Consider the following 17252-nt stretch of genomic DNA (forward strand, 5'->3'; position numbering starts at 1 on the left):
TGCTATGTGCTCCGTCTTGCTTGCAGAGCCTTTCCTTTCAAAAAGGCTTTTTTCTTTTTGAATTTAACTTTTTTCTTCATTACATTATTTACTTATTCATTTATTTTAGATTGTGACAGAGAGAAACAGAGGGGAGGAGAAGATAAAGAGGGAGAAAGAAACAGTGACATCTGAAGACCTGCTTCACTGCTTGTGAAGCTTCCCCTTGCAAGTGGGGCCCTGGGACTTGAACCCGAGTTCTTGAAGATGGTAGTATGTGTTCAGTCAAGTGTGCCACCACATGGCCCCAAAACTTTTTATAATAATAATTATTTATTTATTTATTTTTGTCTCCAGGGTTATCACTGGGGCTAGGTGCCTGCACTATGAATCCACTGCTCCTGGAGACCATTTTCCCCATTTTGTTGCCCTTGTTGTTGCACTTGTCGTAGCTGTTATTGTTGTCATAGCTGTTGTTGTTGTTGGATAGGACAGAGAGGGGGAGAGAAAGATAGACACCTGCAGACCTGCTTCACTGCTTGCAAAGTGACCCCCCTGCAGGTGGGGAGCTGGGGGCTCGAACTGGGATCCTTACTCAGGCCCTTGTGCTTTGTGCCACGTGTACTTAACCAACTGTGCTACCGCCCAGCCCCCTATTTATTTTTTTAAATGGTAAATTCATCTTTTTTTTTTTTGTCTCCAGGGTTGTCACTGGAACTTGGTGCCTGCACTACGAATCTACTGCTCCTGAAGGCTATTTATCCCCCTTTTGCTGCCCTTGTTGTTTATCATTGTTGTTATTTATTTTTATTTTTATTTCTTTTAAAAAATATTTATTTATTCCATTTTGTTGCCATTGTTTTATTGTTGTAGTTGTTGTTGGATAGGACAGAGAGAAAAGGAAAGAGATGGGGAAGACAGAGATGGGGAGAGAAAGATAGACACCTGCAGACCTGCTTCACCGCTTGTGAAGTGACCCCTGCAGGTGGGGAGCTGAGGGCTCGAACCGGGATTCTTAAGTTGGTCCTTGTGCTTTGCGCCACGTGCGCTTAACCCTCTGTGCTACCGCCCAACTCCCTATTTTTATTTTTTAACTAGGGCCCTGGTCAGCTCTGGCTGATGGTGGTGCTGGAGACTGAACCTGGAACTTCAGAGCCTCAGAGATAAGAGTCTCTTTGCAGAACCATTATGTTGTCTACTCTGCTCCTACCTCTAAGACTAACAGAGGACCAGAGCATCACACTAGCACATGCAATGCTGGGGATCAAATCCGGACCTCACGCCTGGGAGTTAGGGCACACTAGCAGTTGTGCCACGTTCCCTCTGGGGAATTTTGCTCCTGCCTGCAGGCCGCAGCATAGTGATGATGCAGCTTCTCACTCATTTTCTCCTCTTGCCAGTCATATGTTTTCCCTTCCTCTTTGTGTCTTAAGAGTAAAAACACACTTCCCCTTTCTCAGGCCACTTCCTGGACTGTGCTGTCAGTTGGAGTCAAGACCCTGAGGCTCCTGAGGAGGCTCCTCACAGCCACCTGACTGACTATCCCCACTGTTGACTGAGGTGAGGGCCAGAAGTGCCTGTCTATCTCTTAAGCCAGGGGAGGGGGCTTCTTACCGGCACCCTCCTCCACAGCCTTCTCCTGAGATTGAGTGGGGAGGAAGAGTGAGGCTTATGGGAGGGGAGTGTTCAGAGCCCCTTTTTGGGTGAGAACCCCTGGCCTCGCTTGTCCTGCTGTCTACAGTGTGCCCTGACCTGTTCTCTGTGTGTGTGTGTGTGGGGGGGGCACCACCATCCCACACAAGTGAGACCATGCTAAGGAAGCTTCCAGAAGCTTCTGTCCTGAGTGACAGATGAGGCAGCCAGACCAGGATCAAAACACACTTAGGGGCCTTATTTCATGGTGGGGTTGGGTGCCATCATTGGAGTTGGAGGGTTCAGGGTGGAAAAAGCCTGGGGATGGGCAGGAGGACTATTGATTTGGTTTGGAGTTGGAACAGATGGGAGTCTGGGTTAGGGGGTTCATGTTTTCCCCAAATTCTGCTCTAGGAGCAGTGTGGGTGGACAGTACCTCAGATCTGGAAGCTCAGCTGTCTGGCACTATGCTTCCTGCTCAGATCCCATGTCCCTCTGTTTGTCCCCTGCATGAAGAGACCAGGTCCTGCTGACTGTGACCCTTGGCATCACTGGGGTTCTGTCCCCCACAGTGGCCTAGTGTGCCTCATGGTTCTCAGCTCCCTCTGATCTCTGTCTCTTGGCTTGTGGGTGGCACTGCCCTCTGGGCCCCAGGCACACCCAGATCTGGCTCCCCCAGGGCAGTTCCTGAGCACCACAACCTGCCCGCCCAGACCTTTCCAGATAAGCCCCAATACCTCAGGACCACTCTGCCCGGCATATGTCCTTCCTCAGCAAGCACCCTCACCTAGCCTGTCCCCAGGAACATGGTGGTGGTCGTAGGGGGTGGGTGGGGTGCAGGGATCCCTGCAGTCCTGGGCCTCTCTTGCAGGGGCAAAGGTGAAGTGGGGAGGAGCTTAGGGACATAGCCTCAGGGCTCAGGGTTTTGAACCAGCCCTGCCTCGGTATACCCGTCTGCATAGGAGAAGGGGCTATCTAGGGCCTGTCTGATGATACCTGAACCCCAGTGTGGTCACCTGCTGAACCCTCCAGGGTTCTGGGCACAGGATCTGTCTCAGCTCCAAGTGGAGAGGGGTCTCTGGGACCCCATTGACACTGGGAGGAGAGGCCTGGGGGGAGGGAGGGTACCACAGTCCCAGGGAGCTCCAGGGGACCCTCATTCTGCCATTCCTCTCCTGGGGACCAGGTGCTGAGCAAGGAGTGCTATGGTGGGTACATCCAGACCTGGTGGGAGCTTGGTGACTCTTCTGTCCCATTGTATCACTGAGGAACTCATAACTTTTGGCTGGAAAAATGGGGGGAGAGGGAATGAATGAGTGAATGAGCTAAAAGTCTATTTGCTTGTTTTGTTTTGTCAAACTGGTCTCATGCATGATTTCACTCAGAGAGACACAGCTTGAGGTTCCCTCATGCCCTGTGGTACTGGGCCTTAAGCTTGGGTCACCAAACTAAATGTGGTGTTTAAGCATGTGCCTCCCTGGTGAGCTATTTTTCTGGACCAGCAAGTTACTGAATGAGTGAAATGTGTGTGAGTGAATGAATAAATAGTGAGTGAGTAACTTAACTGGTTGGGTGAGGGAGGATGCCTGCTTTGTCAAAGTGATGCAGCCCAGGTTCAAGCCCAGCCTGCAATGGCAGCGGGGTGGGGGGGGTGGGGTGGGGTGGGGGTGGGTGGGGTGGGGTGGGATAGGGAGGGGGGAGATTTGGTGCTGTAGTGTGTTTCCCTCTCTCTTTTCTGTCTCTTTCTATCTGAGAAAGTTGGCCTGGAACAATGAAGTCCAAGGAAACTCAAGATTCTAATATAGCTGACTGGCTCAAGAGAGGCAGAACCATAGCTCCTCTTCCTGCTCTGAGCCCCACAAGTACCTGCCTCTCTCCATTTGCTTCGACGAAGACAGCCGGCCTATAGGAATGCTGAAAGGGCGATTGAGAGGGGGTGGCACATAGTGTTCATTCCACATCAAAGAGGGCTTCCTGGAAGAGGTGACTTTTCTCAAAGCCTTAGAATAGACAACATCCGGGGGTTGGGCAGTAGCACAGCAGGTTAAGTGCAGGTGGCACAAAGCACAAGGACCAGCATAAGGATCAGGGTTTGAGCCCCTGGTTCCCCACCTGTAGGGGAGTCACTTCACAGGAGGTGAAGCAGGTCTACAGGTATCTATCTTTCTCTCCCCCTTCTGTCTTCCCCTCCACTCTCCATTTTTCTTTGTCCTATCCAACAACGACGACAACAATAATAACTATGATGACAATGAAACAATAAGGGCAACAAAAGGGGAAAATTAAAAAAAAAGAATAAACAACATCTGGGGCTATGGCTGTGTGCTCCTCACTCCTCAGTCTGATGCTGGGGTACAGTTGGGGAGGTGACACAGGCCTGTGCTGGCTGAGATTCACTAATGCCTCTGGGTCCTTCCTGCCTCAATTTCCTGCCTGTCCATAGTGTCTGGGTGAAATGACAGCTGAGGAGAGATCTGATATGTGGTGGCTGAGAGTTGGGGGTTCACTGGGTAGAAGGGGAAGTTCTCCTCCCAGTATCTCAGGCCATGTGGTTATCGGGGGGTGAAACAGAGTACGGGTTTGGGGTTCCCCTTGGAACTCGACTGGGTGAGCTGTAGAGGAGTGTCGTAGTGAAGAATCACAGAGACTCCATTAGGAGTTTTTCCATTCAGGAAAAGTGAGGACAGAAAAGAGAGAGAAACAATCACACACAGGCCTCAAGAGTGAAAGGCCCCCAGTTTCCTGGTCTCCCCAGTTTTATAGTGGGCCTGGGTTTGGGGTAGGTTATCATATGAAAGTTAAGTATGTGCTGATTTCTTGGACCCTCATGCCTCTTCCTAGCCTACATGTTTAGCTTTCAGTCAGTGCCCTCTGACTTATGGTGGTGGTGGTAGTGGGGGATTGAACCTGGGACTTTAGAGCCTCAGGCATGAGAATTTCTTTGCAGAACCATTATTCTGCCTCCCTTCAAGACTGCTCATGTGCAGCAGGCTGGGGTCCCCTTTTCTTAAGCCAACCCTAACAGGTGTCACAAGTGTCCCCTCATGCAGTCTTGCTCTATGACCCTTGAAGCTGTGAATGGTGGAGTTTCCAGAACATTCTAGAGCACTTCCTAGGATGATGGGGTGAGGGGTCCCTCTACTTCACTGGAAACCCTCAAGACCTGGAGGACAGGGGTGTAGGTGAATGCAAAATAGAGGAGTGGCTCCTTGTATCAGATGCTTGAGGGTGGGGGTCTCCCAAGTCCTCAGTTCCTCCTGAATCTGTTCTCTACCCAACCCTGGGGCTGGGTTGGTTCTCCTGGAGGGAGGTGATGGGGAGGGGGTTCTTCTGACACTGGGGAACTTACCCAACAGAGCAGGGGCCAGCCCCCTCCCCCCTACTTGGCTCCTCTCCTGCTCCCTAGAAGTGCCCCCCACCCCCACCTATGTAGAAGGACTGAGATGGTTATTCAGGGAACATTGTTGCCAAGTCAGGACCACAAAGGGTTCTGGGTTTCCTGGATGGGCTTCTAGGCATGGGTTCACAAGCAGGGGTGAGGGGGAAGTTTTCTGGGTGTGCCAAGGAATTGGGGACCTGCTCAGACGGGTAGGGACTTCAACTGAGGCAGAAGCTGTCCTGCTGGTGATCTGAGTGAGCAGCCTCCCATGCAGATGATGGAAGTGGGGGATCCCCCATCACATGATCCTGGGCTGACATGTGACCCAGGGGGTGGACTTGCCTGTGCAAACCCCATCCTGGCACAAGGGTGGGGGCTGCCTTTCCCCAGCACCACCACTCCCAGCTGACTTTTCAGTCCAGGTGTGTGTCTGCTGCCAGTCCCCAACTCTGGGGGCAATCATGGAGCCCAGGGGACCAGGGGACCAGGGGAAGGGACCTAATCGTGGGCAGGCATGTCATTCACAGTCCCCCAAACTGCTAGCCCCAGGCGGCAGCAAGCAAAACACACACACACACACACACACACACACACACACACACAATTTTTTAAAACAATTGAATGTGTCTATTTTTACTCTTAGTAAAAATTTTACAATTAGTTTTTACTTTATTTATTTATTTATTTGAGAGAGAGAACCACTCTGGTACATGAGATGCCAGGGATCAAACCTGGGGCCTCAGGTTTAAAAGGCCAACACTTTAACCATTATGCTATGTCCCAGGTTAAGAGAAAAGAATTTTAAAAGACAGCCTCTTACTCTCTGGCCAAGAGGAGGAGGGGGCAGGGCTTGTGCTTCTTACCGGAGTGTTTGTGATGACAATTGTGTCCTATGTCCAGGGTTGGTCCCCAGGTGGGGCAGGAGAAGGCATGTGCTCATGTTCCAAATGCAGGAAAGTGGGGAGTTAGGTCTACTGCCTCGACTCGTGAGGAATGATGGTCAGGAGGACTGTGGGGGTCATGTCATATGGGGAGGTTGTTTGCTCTCGTGACACTCAGCCTTAGGTCTTCTGGTTCAAACACAGGAAGGCTGGGGAGGCGGCAGGGGTGGGAGTGGTCAGAAGACTGGGGTTTGAGCCTGAGCACTTTGCACTACTGCTCTGTGACGGGGTGTGCATTATGTGGGGGGGTGACCCAGCACCCCTCCCAAGGACTAGTAGTGGGTGCACATGTCAGGACTCTCTCTAAGGGCCAAAGAAAGGCAAATCACCCTTACTTTCACCCTGCAAGGAGCCCCAGTGAAATCATGGGGTGAGTCTGCCTGCCCCAGGTCTGTTTTACAGTAAGTCCTGTCATCACAATTTATGAGAAGGAAAAAAGGGGTAATTTATGTGTGTTTATATCAGGGGACAGAGGTCTCATTGTCCCCAACTCACCCTGCCCCCACTGCCTCCTGTGGCATGGGAGGCTGGGTTACAGTCAGGTGACCTGTCCACAGGAATGGATGGGCATCTTTCATTTTTGTCCTTTCCGGGTACTTCCAGGACTCCATGCACTCAGGAACCCATCTCCCTGAAAGGCTTTTATTTTCCTTTAGATAGAGAGAAGCTTCCTCTCCTGCCCCTTCAGATGCTCCCATGTGGGGAGTAGGGGAGGTCCTCATGCCCAGGTTTGAGCCTGTGTGCTCTACTGGAGGAGCCACCTGCTGCTCCCCATCTCACAAATCTCCAATTTCTCCTCAAGAAGTTTAACTCTTTAAGTCCTGGTTCATGGTAGTGCTCAGAAAACAACAAGGGAAACAGGGGACGTGATGGAGGGCACTGCATAGACAGGAGACAAAAAGTGTATGTGTATGTGTGGGTGCTTTGTGGGCTCTGGAGTCAGAATGCAGGGGGATGCAGACACTTTGGAGGGGCCCTCTCCCAGGAAAACCGGGGCTTTAAGTGGAGGGAGAGGCATTCCTCATGGAAAGTCAGTTGAGCTAAGTCTGGGCACTCTTCCACTCCCTCCTGTGGGAGGAGGGTCTTGAGGTGCTCTGCTCCTGGCTTCTTCCCCACCTCCTCCCCTCTGCTGTCCCCACAGCTGCCGGGCTAGCGTGAGGGTGTTTCTTCCTGGGCATGTGCTCTCTGGGTTGGAGAGAACTCAACCAGAGCCAACCTGGGCTGCTGCTTACTCAGTGACGCGGGAGAGAGACCAGGAACTCGTGGTGGAGTGGGAACACAATGTGTCTTTATTGATCAGAGACAATGCTTTTATATATTTTGAACTGGAAGTGGCAAGTCGGAAAAGGAAATGGCTAGGAAAGGAGGTAGAAAGCTTCCATAGCAACTGTTGCAAAGGATTTAACCGGTGGGCTTAATTAATACCCTGTAGGCAGGGCGGGTCTCAGGCAAAAACAATGATTATGTAAATAGACTATTGTATCAACAATGGAGGATGGGGGGGGGGCAGGGGGGTGCGGGGGAGCTGGCCTAAGGCCCGACACACAGCCATGCTCCAGACACCCTCCCAGCCCTATAGCCCCCACAGGGTTAAACTGGCTGAGGTCCTGTCCCTCACCTGAAGCCTCTTCCCAGGCAGGCACTTGTGCAAGGGCGCAAGTCCCTGAGATAAGCTTGGTGATCTTCATTTTTCACTTTTACTTTTGCTTTGTAGAATGGCTGCCCTGCTCTGAGGCTCGTCCTGTAGGCTGGTGGTTGGGAGGGCAGTGGCCATGGAATGAGGGGTCTTGAGGAGACACAAAGACTTTCTTGGAGGCTGGGGACCCCCCACTGGAGCCCTGTGCCCAAGGCTGCTGCCCTGAGACTGGTGAGTCCAACTTTCCCCTCCCCCTCCTTTCCTCCCCCTCCCCCCACTTCCAGAGGCTGGCATGTTTTCTCCCGTCCTCTCTGGGGCTGACCTGACCCCTGAGCTGTTTGGGGTTCAAGAATGAGAGCAAACCGATGGAGCCAACAAGGAGGAACTTTATTAATGTTAACTAACATGCCACAGAAAGAGCTTGTGCTCTTAAAGAATTCTGGACCAAGCACAGGAAAGGTATAGTTTATTTATATGGGAGGTTACAGGCTGAGAGCAGAAAGCATTCTCACAGACACAGAGACTGCAGGTTAAGGGGGTGCCACTTGTACCTGTTTCTCAGGGTGTGGTTGCCTTAGTTATTCTTATCTTTTCCTGCATAGCTGTGTTTGGGGGAAGGTTCAGGACTTAGAAGTTCTATGACACGTCAGGATAGGATGTCCCACTCAGGGGTGGGGGTACTTTTCCCAAAGCCTTTTGTTATTTGGGGCATCTCTTCTTCCATACAGTTTGGTTAGTTAACTCTTTGTTTTAACATTCTCTCCTTTTCTTTTCCACTTCAGAGCTGTCCCCATGATGACCCCAGTGGGGGAGGGGGTGGTGAGGCAGTGCTCCCCTGGCCCTCATTCAGGGGCCACAGCCTGCCCACCAGTTGCTTTTGGAAACTCTAAGAGGGTGGGCCCTCAGGAGTGTTCTGTCTGCCCCCCCCCCACAAGTGGTGATGAGTCCTGAGCCCCTCCTTCCCTCTCAGGTGCTGCACCTCCTTCTTCTTGGGGCCCCCCACAGCCTCCTGGCCACTACCCTGTGCAAGGAAGAGGAGTATCCGGTGGGCGGTGAGTGCTGCCCAAAGTGCAGTCCAGGTGGGTGGAGAGGAGGGAGCTGGAGGGCTACTCAGAGGGGAGAGACTGGGGTGGGGTGCCCCTTGGGAGAGGGCGGGGGGGTCTCATGACTCCAAGCAGAGCACTGAAACCTCGGGTCCCTCTCCTATCTATTCTCCTCCCTGCAGGATCCAGTTTAGCTCTGCCCCCTCCCCCCAGCCTTGCCAGGGGGTCAATACTGGCCCTGCCAGGCTTGCCTGCCCACCCCACGGTGCCTCCAGGCACTCATGGAGGCCAGGCTACAAAGATAGGGCTGGCCAGCTGTTTTCCATTGCCAGGGTGGATGGGCTTGGACCTAGGCATAGTTGATGAAGAACATCCCTGGGGGGGGGGGGGTGAGAACTGGAGGCTGGAAAAAGGCCCCTACCCCCATCCTAGCCTAGAGCCCATTCTGGTCACAGTGTCACCATCCAGAGCAATAAAAAACCCCTTGGTGGGTACACAGGAGAGGGACCCTCAGGCCCTCACAGCTGCAGCAGGAGGACATGATGCAGGAGACAGGACAGAGGACAGGGACAGGGCCCAGCACAGACAGAGGTGCAGACCAGCCTCCATCTTCCAGGAGATCCCACATTCTTTCAGAACATTCTCAACACCCCCTCCCCAAACAGACCCACTGGTGTAGCAGGAGGACCCCCCACACACACACACTGAGGAGTAGGGACATCTCAGGTGCCTTTCAGTCCCTGGGGTGTGTTGCTCCAGTTGGGCATTAGCCATGGGGGGGGGGGCTTGCTGGGGCCCTCCTGAATGTGAAGACGCTCTGGGTGCAGGTTACCGGGTGAAGGAGCACTGTGGGGAGTTCACGGGTACTGTGTGTGCCCCCTGCGCCCCGAGAACCTACACATCCCATCTCAATGGCCTGAGTGAATGCCTCAAGTGCCAGGAGTGTGAGCCAGGTGAGCACCCCTCCCTCACACATACAGGGTTTCTTTGGGGCATCTGCAGGGAGCCAGGTAAGCCCCCTACCTCCTCCTGGAATCTCCCCAGGGCATCTAGGGGGATCCTGAGACCTGTGCCTGTACCTGTCTGACCCAGCACCCTGGCCTTTAGAGCTTATAATCCATGGTGTCACATGATCCACATGAATGGGACACTAGGAGAGCTGGGAGTCTCGCATTGCTGCTGCTACCCATCTCCTGGGCCCCACTGCAGGTCTGGTCTCCCAGTGCTGATTAGCAGAACACCCCAGTACTCAACGCCTCTCCTCTTCATCACAGACTGAAACAGCTGTTGTTAAAATTTTTTGGAGGCTCTAGCCGGCCGGGCTAGCTTCACGGGCGGGTAACAGAGACGTGGAGACAACGGCTGGGCAGGGAAGCTGTATTTCTTTATTCAGGAACAACGATTCATAAACTAAGACAAACTAATCACCAAACAGAACTCTGCTGTCTCCTTGCCGCGGCGCAAGCACTCTCTCTTACTCTCGAACTCAGGAACTCTAGAACTCTGCAACTCTTCCACACTGGAACTCTGAAACTCTCCCACTTTGGAACCCTCTCTCGGGGTTCCTCCGGGGTGGGGCCAAGCGGGCCCGCGAAAACTAACTGGGACTGATCCAATTCTCTTGGCGGGGGAGGGCTAGAACAAACCAATGTAAAGCATACGACAACCAGCCTTGCTCCAGGCATGGGGTCTGGGGTTGGCAGGCTCCAGGTGGGGGGCACAGCACAGAAAGATGGATTTGGGGGCTTAAAGCCTGAAGCTGCACCCACACCTTTATGCCCCCCTGATTGGGTGAAATTGGGGAGCAGAAGGCATTTATTCTGTTTCCTGGGACAGTAGAATTGAAAGTGGGCAGGCCTGGGACTCCTCCAGCTCTCCAAGGCAGAAGAGGGGGCTCCCATTATTCTCTCATCAGATAGCAGGTATAGGACTGGGGGGCTGCTTGTAAGGGGGCAGATCACAGGTGATTTTGGGTGGGGGTTTAGTTAAGTCAAGAAGGCTACTGGCAGATCCTGGGGTATCAGAATGGGATGCATACACACATGTGCACACACAGACACAGGCACACGTGTGAACACACACACACACACACACACACACTAGAACATTCTAATACACCATCCACGGCAGCCGGGCTGCCCTCAGCTTCTTCTCTGGGGTCCCAGCCATGGGCCTGGTGACCAGGCAGAAGTGCTCCAGCACTGAGAACGCCGTGTGTGGCTGCAAGCAAGGCCACTTCTGCAGCATAAAGGATGAAGACAACTGTGTCAAGTGCCAGCTCCACATGGCCTGCAGCCCTGGCCAGAGGATGCAACAGAGAGGTGAGCTGGAGAGGTGCCTACCCCACTCCCCCCACCCAGCACACAGTAGCCTGACCCACTCCTCCATGAGGCTTGTTCCAGCCCACCTCTGTTTCTCTGTCCCTCAGGCACTGAGTGGGAAGACACCGTGTGTGTAGGCTGTTCCTTTGGGACCTTCTCCCCCAATGGGAGCCTGGAGGAATGCCAGCCCTGGACTGAGTAGGTGATCGTGGGAGTTTGTGTGTGGGAGTTGTCTAAGCCCTGTATCCCCAAGAGGGTCTTCCATGCATCCCCAGATTTAGGGGCCATGTCCTAGCAGGACTGTTGGATAGTATGCCAGCTCCCCCCGGCTTAAACACCAGTATGTCTGTATGAGATTAGTTTGATCCCACTCAAAGCTGCGGTCTATTTACATAAATCACTTTTACATTTACATAAAGCACCACCTTCCCTCCAGGGCATTGGTGGTTCAGTGGTAGAATTCTCACCTGCTCCGCCCCCTCTCCTTGTCACACCCTGATCTTCCACCAGTCACTTTTCGCTCCACCCTCTCTATGTCACATCCTGTTTCCACCCTACTTGGAGAGTATAAAAACAGCTGCTCTTCTGATTAAAGACACTTGGAAATTGCTTTCTGGCTCTGAGAGTTCCAGAGTGTATCTCCTGCGAAGTTAGTGCGGCACGAGTTCCTGATCCCTCTCCCATGCAGCAGCCTAGATCGGCTCCAGTTGAGTTCTCTCCAACCCAGAGAGCACTAGCTTGGGAAGGAGCACCTTCAGGCTATCCCGGCACAGGACAATGGTCCCCTCCTGCTATGTCCTGTCTCTAAAGGTCTTGGGAGGGGCTCTGGTCAACCCTGCCCCAAGTCAGGGCCCAGTCAGCCATTCTGTTCTGAGACAGGTGTTGCTGGAGGATAGTGGGGTATACATGCTGGTCCCCATTGTGCCCTTCTGGTGTATCCCTAGGGGGCAGGGGCAGGCTATAGGGGAGGCTGTTCAGTGAGGGCCCCTCTCTGGCAGAGGACCCCTAGATGTTAGCTCCTTACCCCAGAGTTTCCAGGGGGGCTGAGACAAGCAGGTGTGGCTATCATAGGGAAGGAGGTAAGGTTCCTTGTGTCATCACACCCCTCCACCTTCCCTGTTGTCCTTCCCAAGGCAAGGTCTAGGTGTGACAAGTGGCCAACACAAGGTGTCATCCCCTCACCAGGGGCATTCACATTCCTGCTCCTGTCTCCCAGGTGCATTGGCACGTTTCAGTGGAAGTCAAAACCTGGGACCAACAGCACAGATGTCACCTGCTCCTCTTGGGGCCTTCTGCTTTTCACCCTTGGTGGCATGTTTGTGCTCATCATCATTGTAGCTGTGATCTGCTGTTACAAAGGATGGAAATGCTCATCTGGTGAGCACATGGGGGTGGGTTGCTCCTGGCTCAGTCCCATGAGAGATGCATCCCCATCCCCAAACCCAGATGAGGAAGCCCCAGGAGTATGTTCAGGTTCCCAGGGTTGGAGTAAAAAGCAGTCCCACTGGGAACCTGTTCACTCATCATTCACCCTCCCTCCTCCCTCCTCCCTCCCTTTCTTCTTTCTTTCCTTCCTCCCATGCTCTGGGCTCCTCATCTAGGTCAGGCCACATTGGTTACTAGAATTGGTCTGTGTGGCTTCAACCTGGCTTTTGGAGGGGCCCAGGGGTGCAGGCTTTCAGTGCAGGACCCCCTCCCCCCCAGGCAGCACATTCTCAACTGCCTTTGTGCTGGCCAGGGGCCCCCGGGCCTGAGAGTCAGAGAGGAGACCTTTCCCCTTCTCTCCCTGGGGGTTCCTGCTCTGTGCAGTGCTCCCCCATAGCTGGGTGATGGTCAGGCACACTGTGCTGTGGCAAGGAGGAGCCAGGAGCACCTCTGCCATCCATATCCCTGAGGGACAGGCCAGCAGGGGGCCCCATGCGTGTGGGCAGTCTTGCCCCATGCCAAGGGCAGTCTTCTGAGAAGGCCACACCTCCAGGAGAAGCCACCCCCTTTCCTGTGCAACCTCCTTTGAATGCATGTGCTCTGTTTAGCAGGGAGACCTAGCTTGGAGGTGTGTCACTGCAGGAAGACTCACCACAGAAAGGTATTATTCCTTGTTTCTGTCTGGGTGTGCTGCTATGGGTATGTATGTGGGGTTCCCCTGTTTTCTGAAGGCCCTGAGTTATCAGCTCAGTCAAGTTCATTTGGGAAGAGGCTGTGTGGTGGTGCACCTGCTTGAGCCCACATATTACAGTGCTCAAGGATCCAGTCTTGAGCCCCCAGTCCTCACTTGCAGAGGGAAAGCTCTGCGAGGGGTGAAGCAATGTTGCAGGTGTCTGTCTCTCTCCTTCTCTATCACACCCTTCTCTCTCAATTTCTGGCTGTCTCTATCCACTAAATAAAGTTAATGAAAAATTAAAAACAGTTCATTCAGGAAGGCAGAGGAGAAAATGCCTTCCCCACCCCCACTCTGAGCCTTCAGCTCCTTGCTGAGCCCAGGAGACCATGGCCGAATTCATCTTGCAGCGGAACAGTCCAAATGTTGAAGGGGACTACAGTGCTACTCAGCCTCTGCAGGGTGTCACCACTGTGGCTGAGAAGGAGACGACCCCTGAAGCTCTGGATCAAAGACCAAGGGATGCAGAGGTCTGAGCCGCCTGGGACTGTGCCAGTTGGGACCAAAATTATGGTGACTGGGTCAGGAGAGCCAGGGGGCCCTGGTCACTGCAGCCTTCACCAGCAAAGAGAAAAAAAGCAGAGGCATCACTGGAGACCCTAAAGGGCTCCCCCCAATCACTCTCATAAAGGACCAGGATTCCTATATTCCTATATAGCCCAAGAACCTTGACAGCATTCCTTCTAAAGCCTGGAGTAGCAAGAAATGCATGTGGGTAGCTTAAAAATAAATAAAATAAATATAGCCAAGTTGCTGTCTCTAAGGCTTTGTGAGAACTATGGTGAGGGGCGGGGCTAGCAATCTTGGTGGATGTGGTAAGGAGCTAACACTTTTAATTCCTTAATTGCGTGCTCTTGTTAACTATTAAGTCGTTGGGAAATTAAAAAAAAACTATTGGCAGAGTTCATTCGGGAAGGCAGAGAGCGAGCCTTCACCCCACCCTAAAACCTCCCTCAGTTCAGGGGTGTGGCCTAGGAGAGGCTAGGGGAGGGAGGGTGGAGGAGGGGCGTGAAGTGTGGGCTCGGGGGCGGGACCGGAGGGTAGAGGGTGGGGTAGGGGCGGGGCTGGGAGGCGGGACCCGACGGAGGAAGGCCGGGTGGAGGTCTGTGGTTGCTGGCTTGGAACGGGATCCCCAGCTAGTGGTGAGAGTGCAACCCTGAGGCAAGCGGTGGCCATGAGCGCCCTGGACGTGGCTCGCGTGGGCGCCTGTGTCCTGAAGCACGCGGTGACCGGGGAGGTGAGGCTGGGCGTCGGACCAGCATCTGGGCGGAGGAGGACGATGCGTACGGTGGAGATGGGGTTGCTGCTGATTGGCGAGGCCAGACCCACGCTGGGGATGGGGGGGGGGCGCGGGCAGTGTGTGTGGGGGGACGCCCTTCACCCCGGGCCCGTGCAGGTCGTGGAGCTTCGGAGCCTGTGGCAGGAGCAGCCGTGCGTAGTGGCCGGTCTGCGGCGCTTTGGCTGTATGGTGTGTCGCTGGATCGCGAGGGACCTGAGCGGCCTCCAGGGGCTCCTGAAACAGCATGGCGTGCGCCTAGTGGGCGTGGGGCCCGAGACCCTGGGCCTGCAGGAGTTCCTGGACGGCGGCTACTTCGGGGGAGGTGCCTGCTCCCCCACACGTCTCATTGACCCTTACATGCCTTGCTGCCCACCCCGCCCCCGCCCCCAATCCTGACCCTCCTACTCCAGGAGTGACTTTAATATACTCCTGGGTCAACAACTCTTGGCCTTCCACCTTTTCAAACTGACCCACCAGCCATGTCTTCATGCCACAGTGGGTGGGCAGTTTGGCAGTGCCCAGCCTCCAAACTGAGTCAGTCTTTGCTGGGTTGGTTGCATGATCACTCTAGATGGAACCTTGAATTTTCCCAGCTGCTCCTACCCTGGGTAGCTGGGAAAAGAGTCCAGGCCATAGCTGCCGCCCACCTCCTCCAACCCTGCCTGTGAGAGAGGGTGTGAAGGGAGAGCAGCTGGGGTAATGGGCTTCCTGGGCTGTGTCCTCTGTTCTCCAGAGTTGTACTTGGATGAGAGCAAGCAGTTCTACAAGGAGCTGGGCTTCAAGCGGTGAGTGTGTTGGGGTGACTGGGGGTTCCCCTGCTTCCTAGTCCCTTTTGTACAGCCTCCCCTAGGCATGCACTTTTTTTGGGGATCCCTGCTCTTGCCAGATTCTCCAGGGTTCTGCCTGTTAACTTCTTTCTTATGGCCAGCCCCCAGGCTTTAGAGGGGCTGGGAGACTAGTTTGGGGCCATCCCAGCCCAGGGTAAGGGGTGGGTGCCACAGGATGGCTGCCTGCCCTGATTGACAGTGCCAGCTGCCCCAACTCTCTGTGCTCACCCAGTTTGGGATCTAGGCCATGGCTGCTCCCACCTCACTCCCACCTGCCAGTCCGCAGGCTGTGTGCCCAGCCTGCAGCCAATTAGAGCAGGGCTGGTGGCCCATGCTCACATGGAGTTCCTGTGGAGTCAGGGTGGAGGGTCCTGTTTGTGGGGGTGGAGAGGACCCTGGGCAGGCGCTCAGTCATGCCTAGAGAGCCTGGAAGCCAGCTACCTCCTTGCAGCTACAACAGCTTGAGCATCCTGCCAGCTGCCCTGGGGAAGCCTGTCCGAGATGTGGCCACCAAGGTTTGTGACTGCTTGGGGTTGGTGGTGGTGGGGGGGCACAGTGTGGACAGCCTAGGGGTCCCATCTAGGGCTGACTGGGCTACTCCCTCCCTGCAGGCAAAGGCTGTGGGCATTCAGGGGAACCTGTCTGGGGACCTGCTGCAGAGTGGGGGTCTGCTGGTGGTCAGCAAAGGTGGGCCTGGGGGGAGGGTCTGGTGGGTGTCCTTGAATCTCTCCCCTGCTGTGCATGGCATCCTTGTTCTGCCACAGTGTGGTCCTGCCTTGTAGCTGAGCTGGAGTGTGTGCCTAAAACCCTGGCACACAGGAACACCCTGACCCCCCCCCCCCGCCCCCTCCCACACACACACTGCAGGTGGGGATCAAGTGCTGCTCCACTTCATCCAGAAGTCCCCAGGTGACTATGTCTCCCAAGAACGGGTGCTGCAGGTGTTGGGCATCTCTGCAGAGGTTGGTGCCAGCCTGCCCCCTCAGGTGAGCTCAGGCCTGGGTAGGCATTATCTGCTGAGTACATTCAGGCAGGTAGGCAGACAGACAGACAGACAGACACATTTGGGTGCTGGGCTTCAGTGTCAGGCTTCAGGTCACGCTGTGCTTATGGGAGGTCCAGGATGTCACTGTTACCCCCTTCCCACCCCTTCCCAGGGTCATCCCAGGAGGTGGGAAGACTCCTGTGTTCCTTGGGGTGCTGAGTGACCCTGGTGGCTGATCTGTGCCTTGATGAAGGGGACTGCTTGTCCCATCCCCTCATCTCAGCCACCAGCCCCAGGGAGTGTGTCCATCCTAATGGGTCCTGCTTCCTCTTCAGTGTGATGAAGAGGCTTGCATGAAGTGAAGGCCCGAATCTCTCTGGGTCTGGGCAGTGTACCAGTACTGGATTTGCAGAACTTTCTGGAATCTCTGGCCTGGGCCTCCAAACTCCCCTGTCCCTGGTCTCATGGTCTGGGAGGTGGCACAGTAGATAAAGCATTAGACTCTCAAGCATGAGGTTCTGAGTTCAATCCCTGTCAGCACATGTACCAGAGTGATGTCTGGCTCTTTCTCCTCCCATATTTCTCATTAATAAATAAAATCTTTTAAGGAAAAAAAAGTGGTCTCCTGGCAGTGTGGCTTCATTGGCTCAGAGCCCTGCATCCTAGGTGGAACCTGCTGTTGCTGTTAGTTGCCCCTGGTGCTGGGTTGGTCATGGGACAGTCGTGGCTCCCCAGGTCCCATCTTCCCCATGAGGAGAGTCACTATGGGCAGCATGTCTCCCTGGACACCCTGGCCTTTGGCACTGGCAGGCAGGTCAGGGCTCTGAGGACAGACTCGGGCTTGGGTGATAAGAGGGCAGCAGAGAACCCAGGGCAGGCTGGCCTAGAGGTTAGTGCTCATGGCATCCAAGAGGGGTGACTCCAGTTCCCCCTCTGGGTGATCAGAAGCCTTTAGGGGAAGGGCCGGTATGTGGGGGGACACTCACTGAAATGACTGTCATTTGCACCGTGATGGGATAGCTAGGTGTGTCCAAGCTGGTGTGCTCTTCTCTCCTACTACTGATGACAGGTG

At 54.3% G+C, this 17252-nt stretch overlaps 2 protein-coding genes across 9 annotated transcripts; both read left to right on the forward strand.

Annotated features, from left to right (window-relative positions):
* Positions 1-1429: 1429 nt before the first annotated feature.
* On the forward strand, positions 1430-13838 carry TNFRSF14 (TNF receptor superfamily member 14). 6 transcript variants are annotated; one of them, XM_060199911.1, is made up of 9 exons: positions 1430-1539; positions 7646-7798; positions 8538-8646; positions 9438-9563; positions 10776-10931; positions 11039-11129; positions 12148-12308; positions 12965-13017; positions 13440-13838. In XM_060199911.1, the coding sequence occupies exons 2-9, from the start codon at positions 7709-7711 to the stop codon at positions 13563-13565; spliced, it is 912 nt and encodes a 303-aa protein (XP_060055894.1). In that variant the 5' UTR covers positions 1430-1539; positions 7646-7708; the 3' UTR covers positions 13566-13838. The 6 variants fall into 6 exon arrangements, with proteins under 6 accessions (XP_060055894.1, XP_060055895.1, XP_060055896.1 ...); XM_060199912.1 differs by having other exon boundaries at positions 12968-13017; XM_060199913.1 differs by having other exon boundaries at positions 8538-8619.
* A 301-nt stretch (positions 13839-14139) lies between these two features.
* PRXL2B (peroxiredoxin like 2B) lies at positions 14140-16796 on the forward strand. Of its 3 annotated transcripts, XM_007529523.3 has the most exons (7): positions 14142-14326; positions 14486-14690; positions 15102-15153; positions 15647-15710; positions 15807-15882; positions 16063-16181; positions 16516-16796. In XM_007529523.3, exons 1-7 carry the CDS (start codon positions 14264-14266, stop codon positions 16540-16542), a joined length of 606 nt encoding a protein of 201 aa, XP_007529585.1. In that variant the 5' UTR covers positions 14142-14263; the 3' UTR covers positions 16543-16796. The 3 variants fall into 3 exon arrangements, with proteins under 3 accessions (XP_060055900.1, XP_060055899.1, XP_007529585.1); XM_060199917.1 differs by lacking the exon at positions 15807-15882 and having other exon boundaries at positions 14140-14326; positions 15673-15710; XM_060199916.1 differs by lacking the exon at positions 15807-15882 and having other exon boundaries at positions 14141-14326.
* Positions 16797-17252: the final 456 nt, after the last annotated feature.

The sequence above is a fragment of the Erinaceus europaeus genome, chromosome 10 (assembly GCF_950295315.1).
Source record: "Erinaceus europaeus chromosome 10, mEriEur2.1, whole genome shotgun sequence".
In the NCBI taxonomy this organism is placed as follows: domain Eukaryota; kingdom Metazoa; phylum Chordata; class Mammalia; order Eulipotyphla; family Erinaceidae; genus Erinaceus; species Erinaceus europaeus.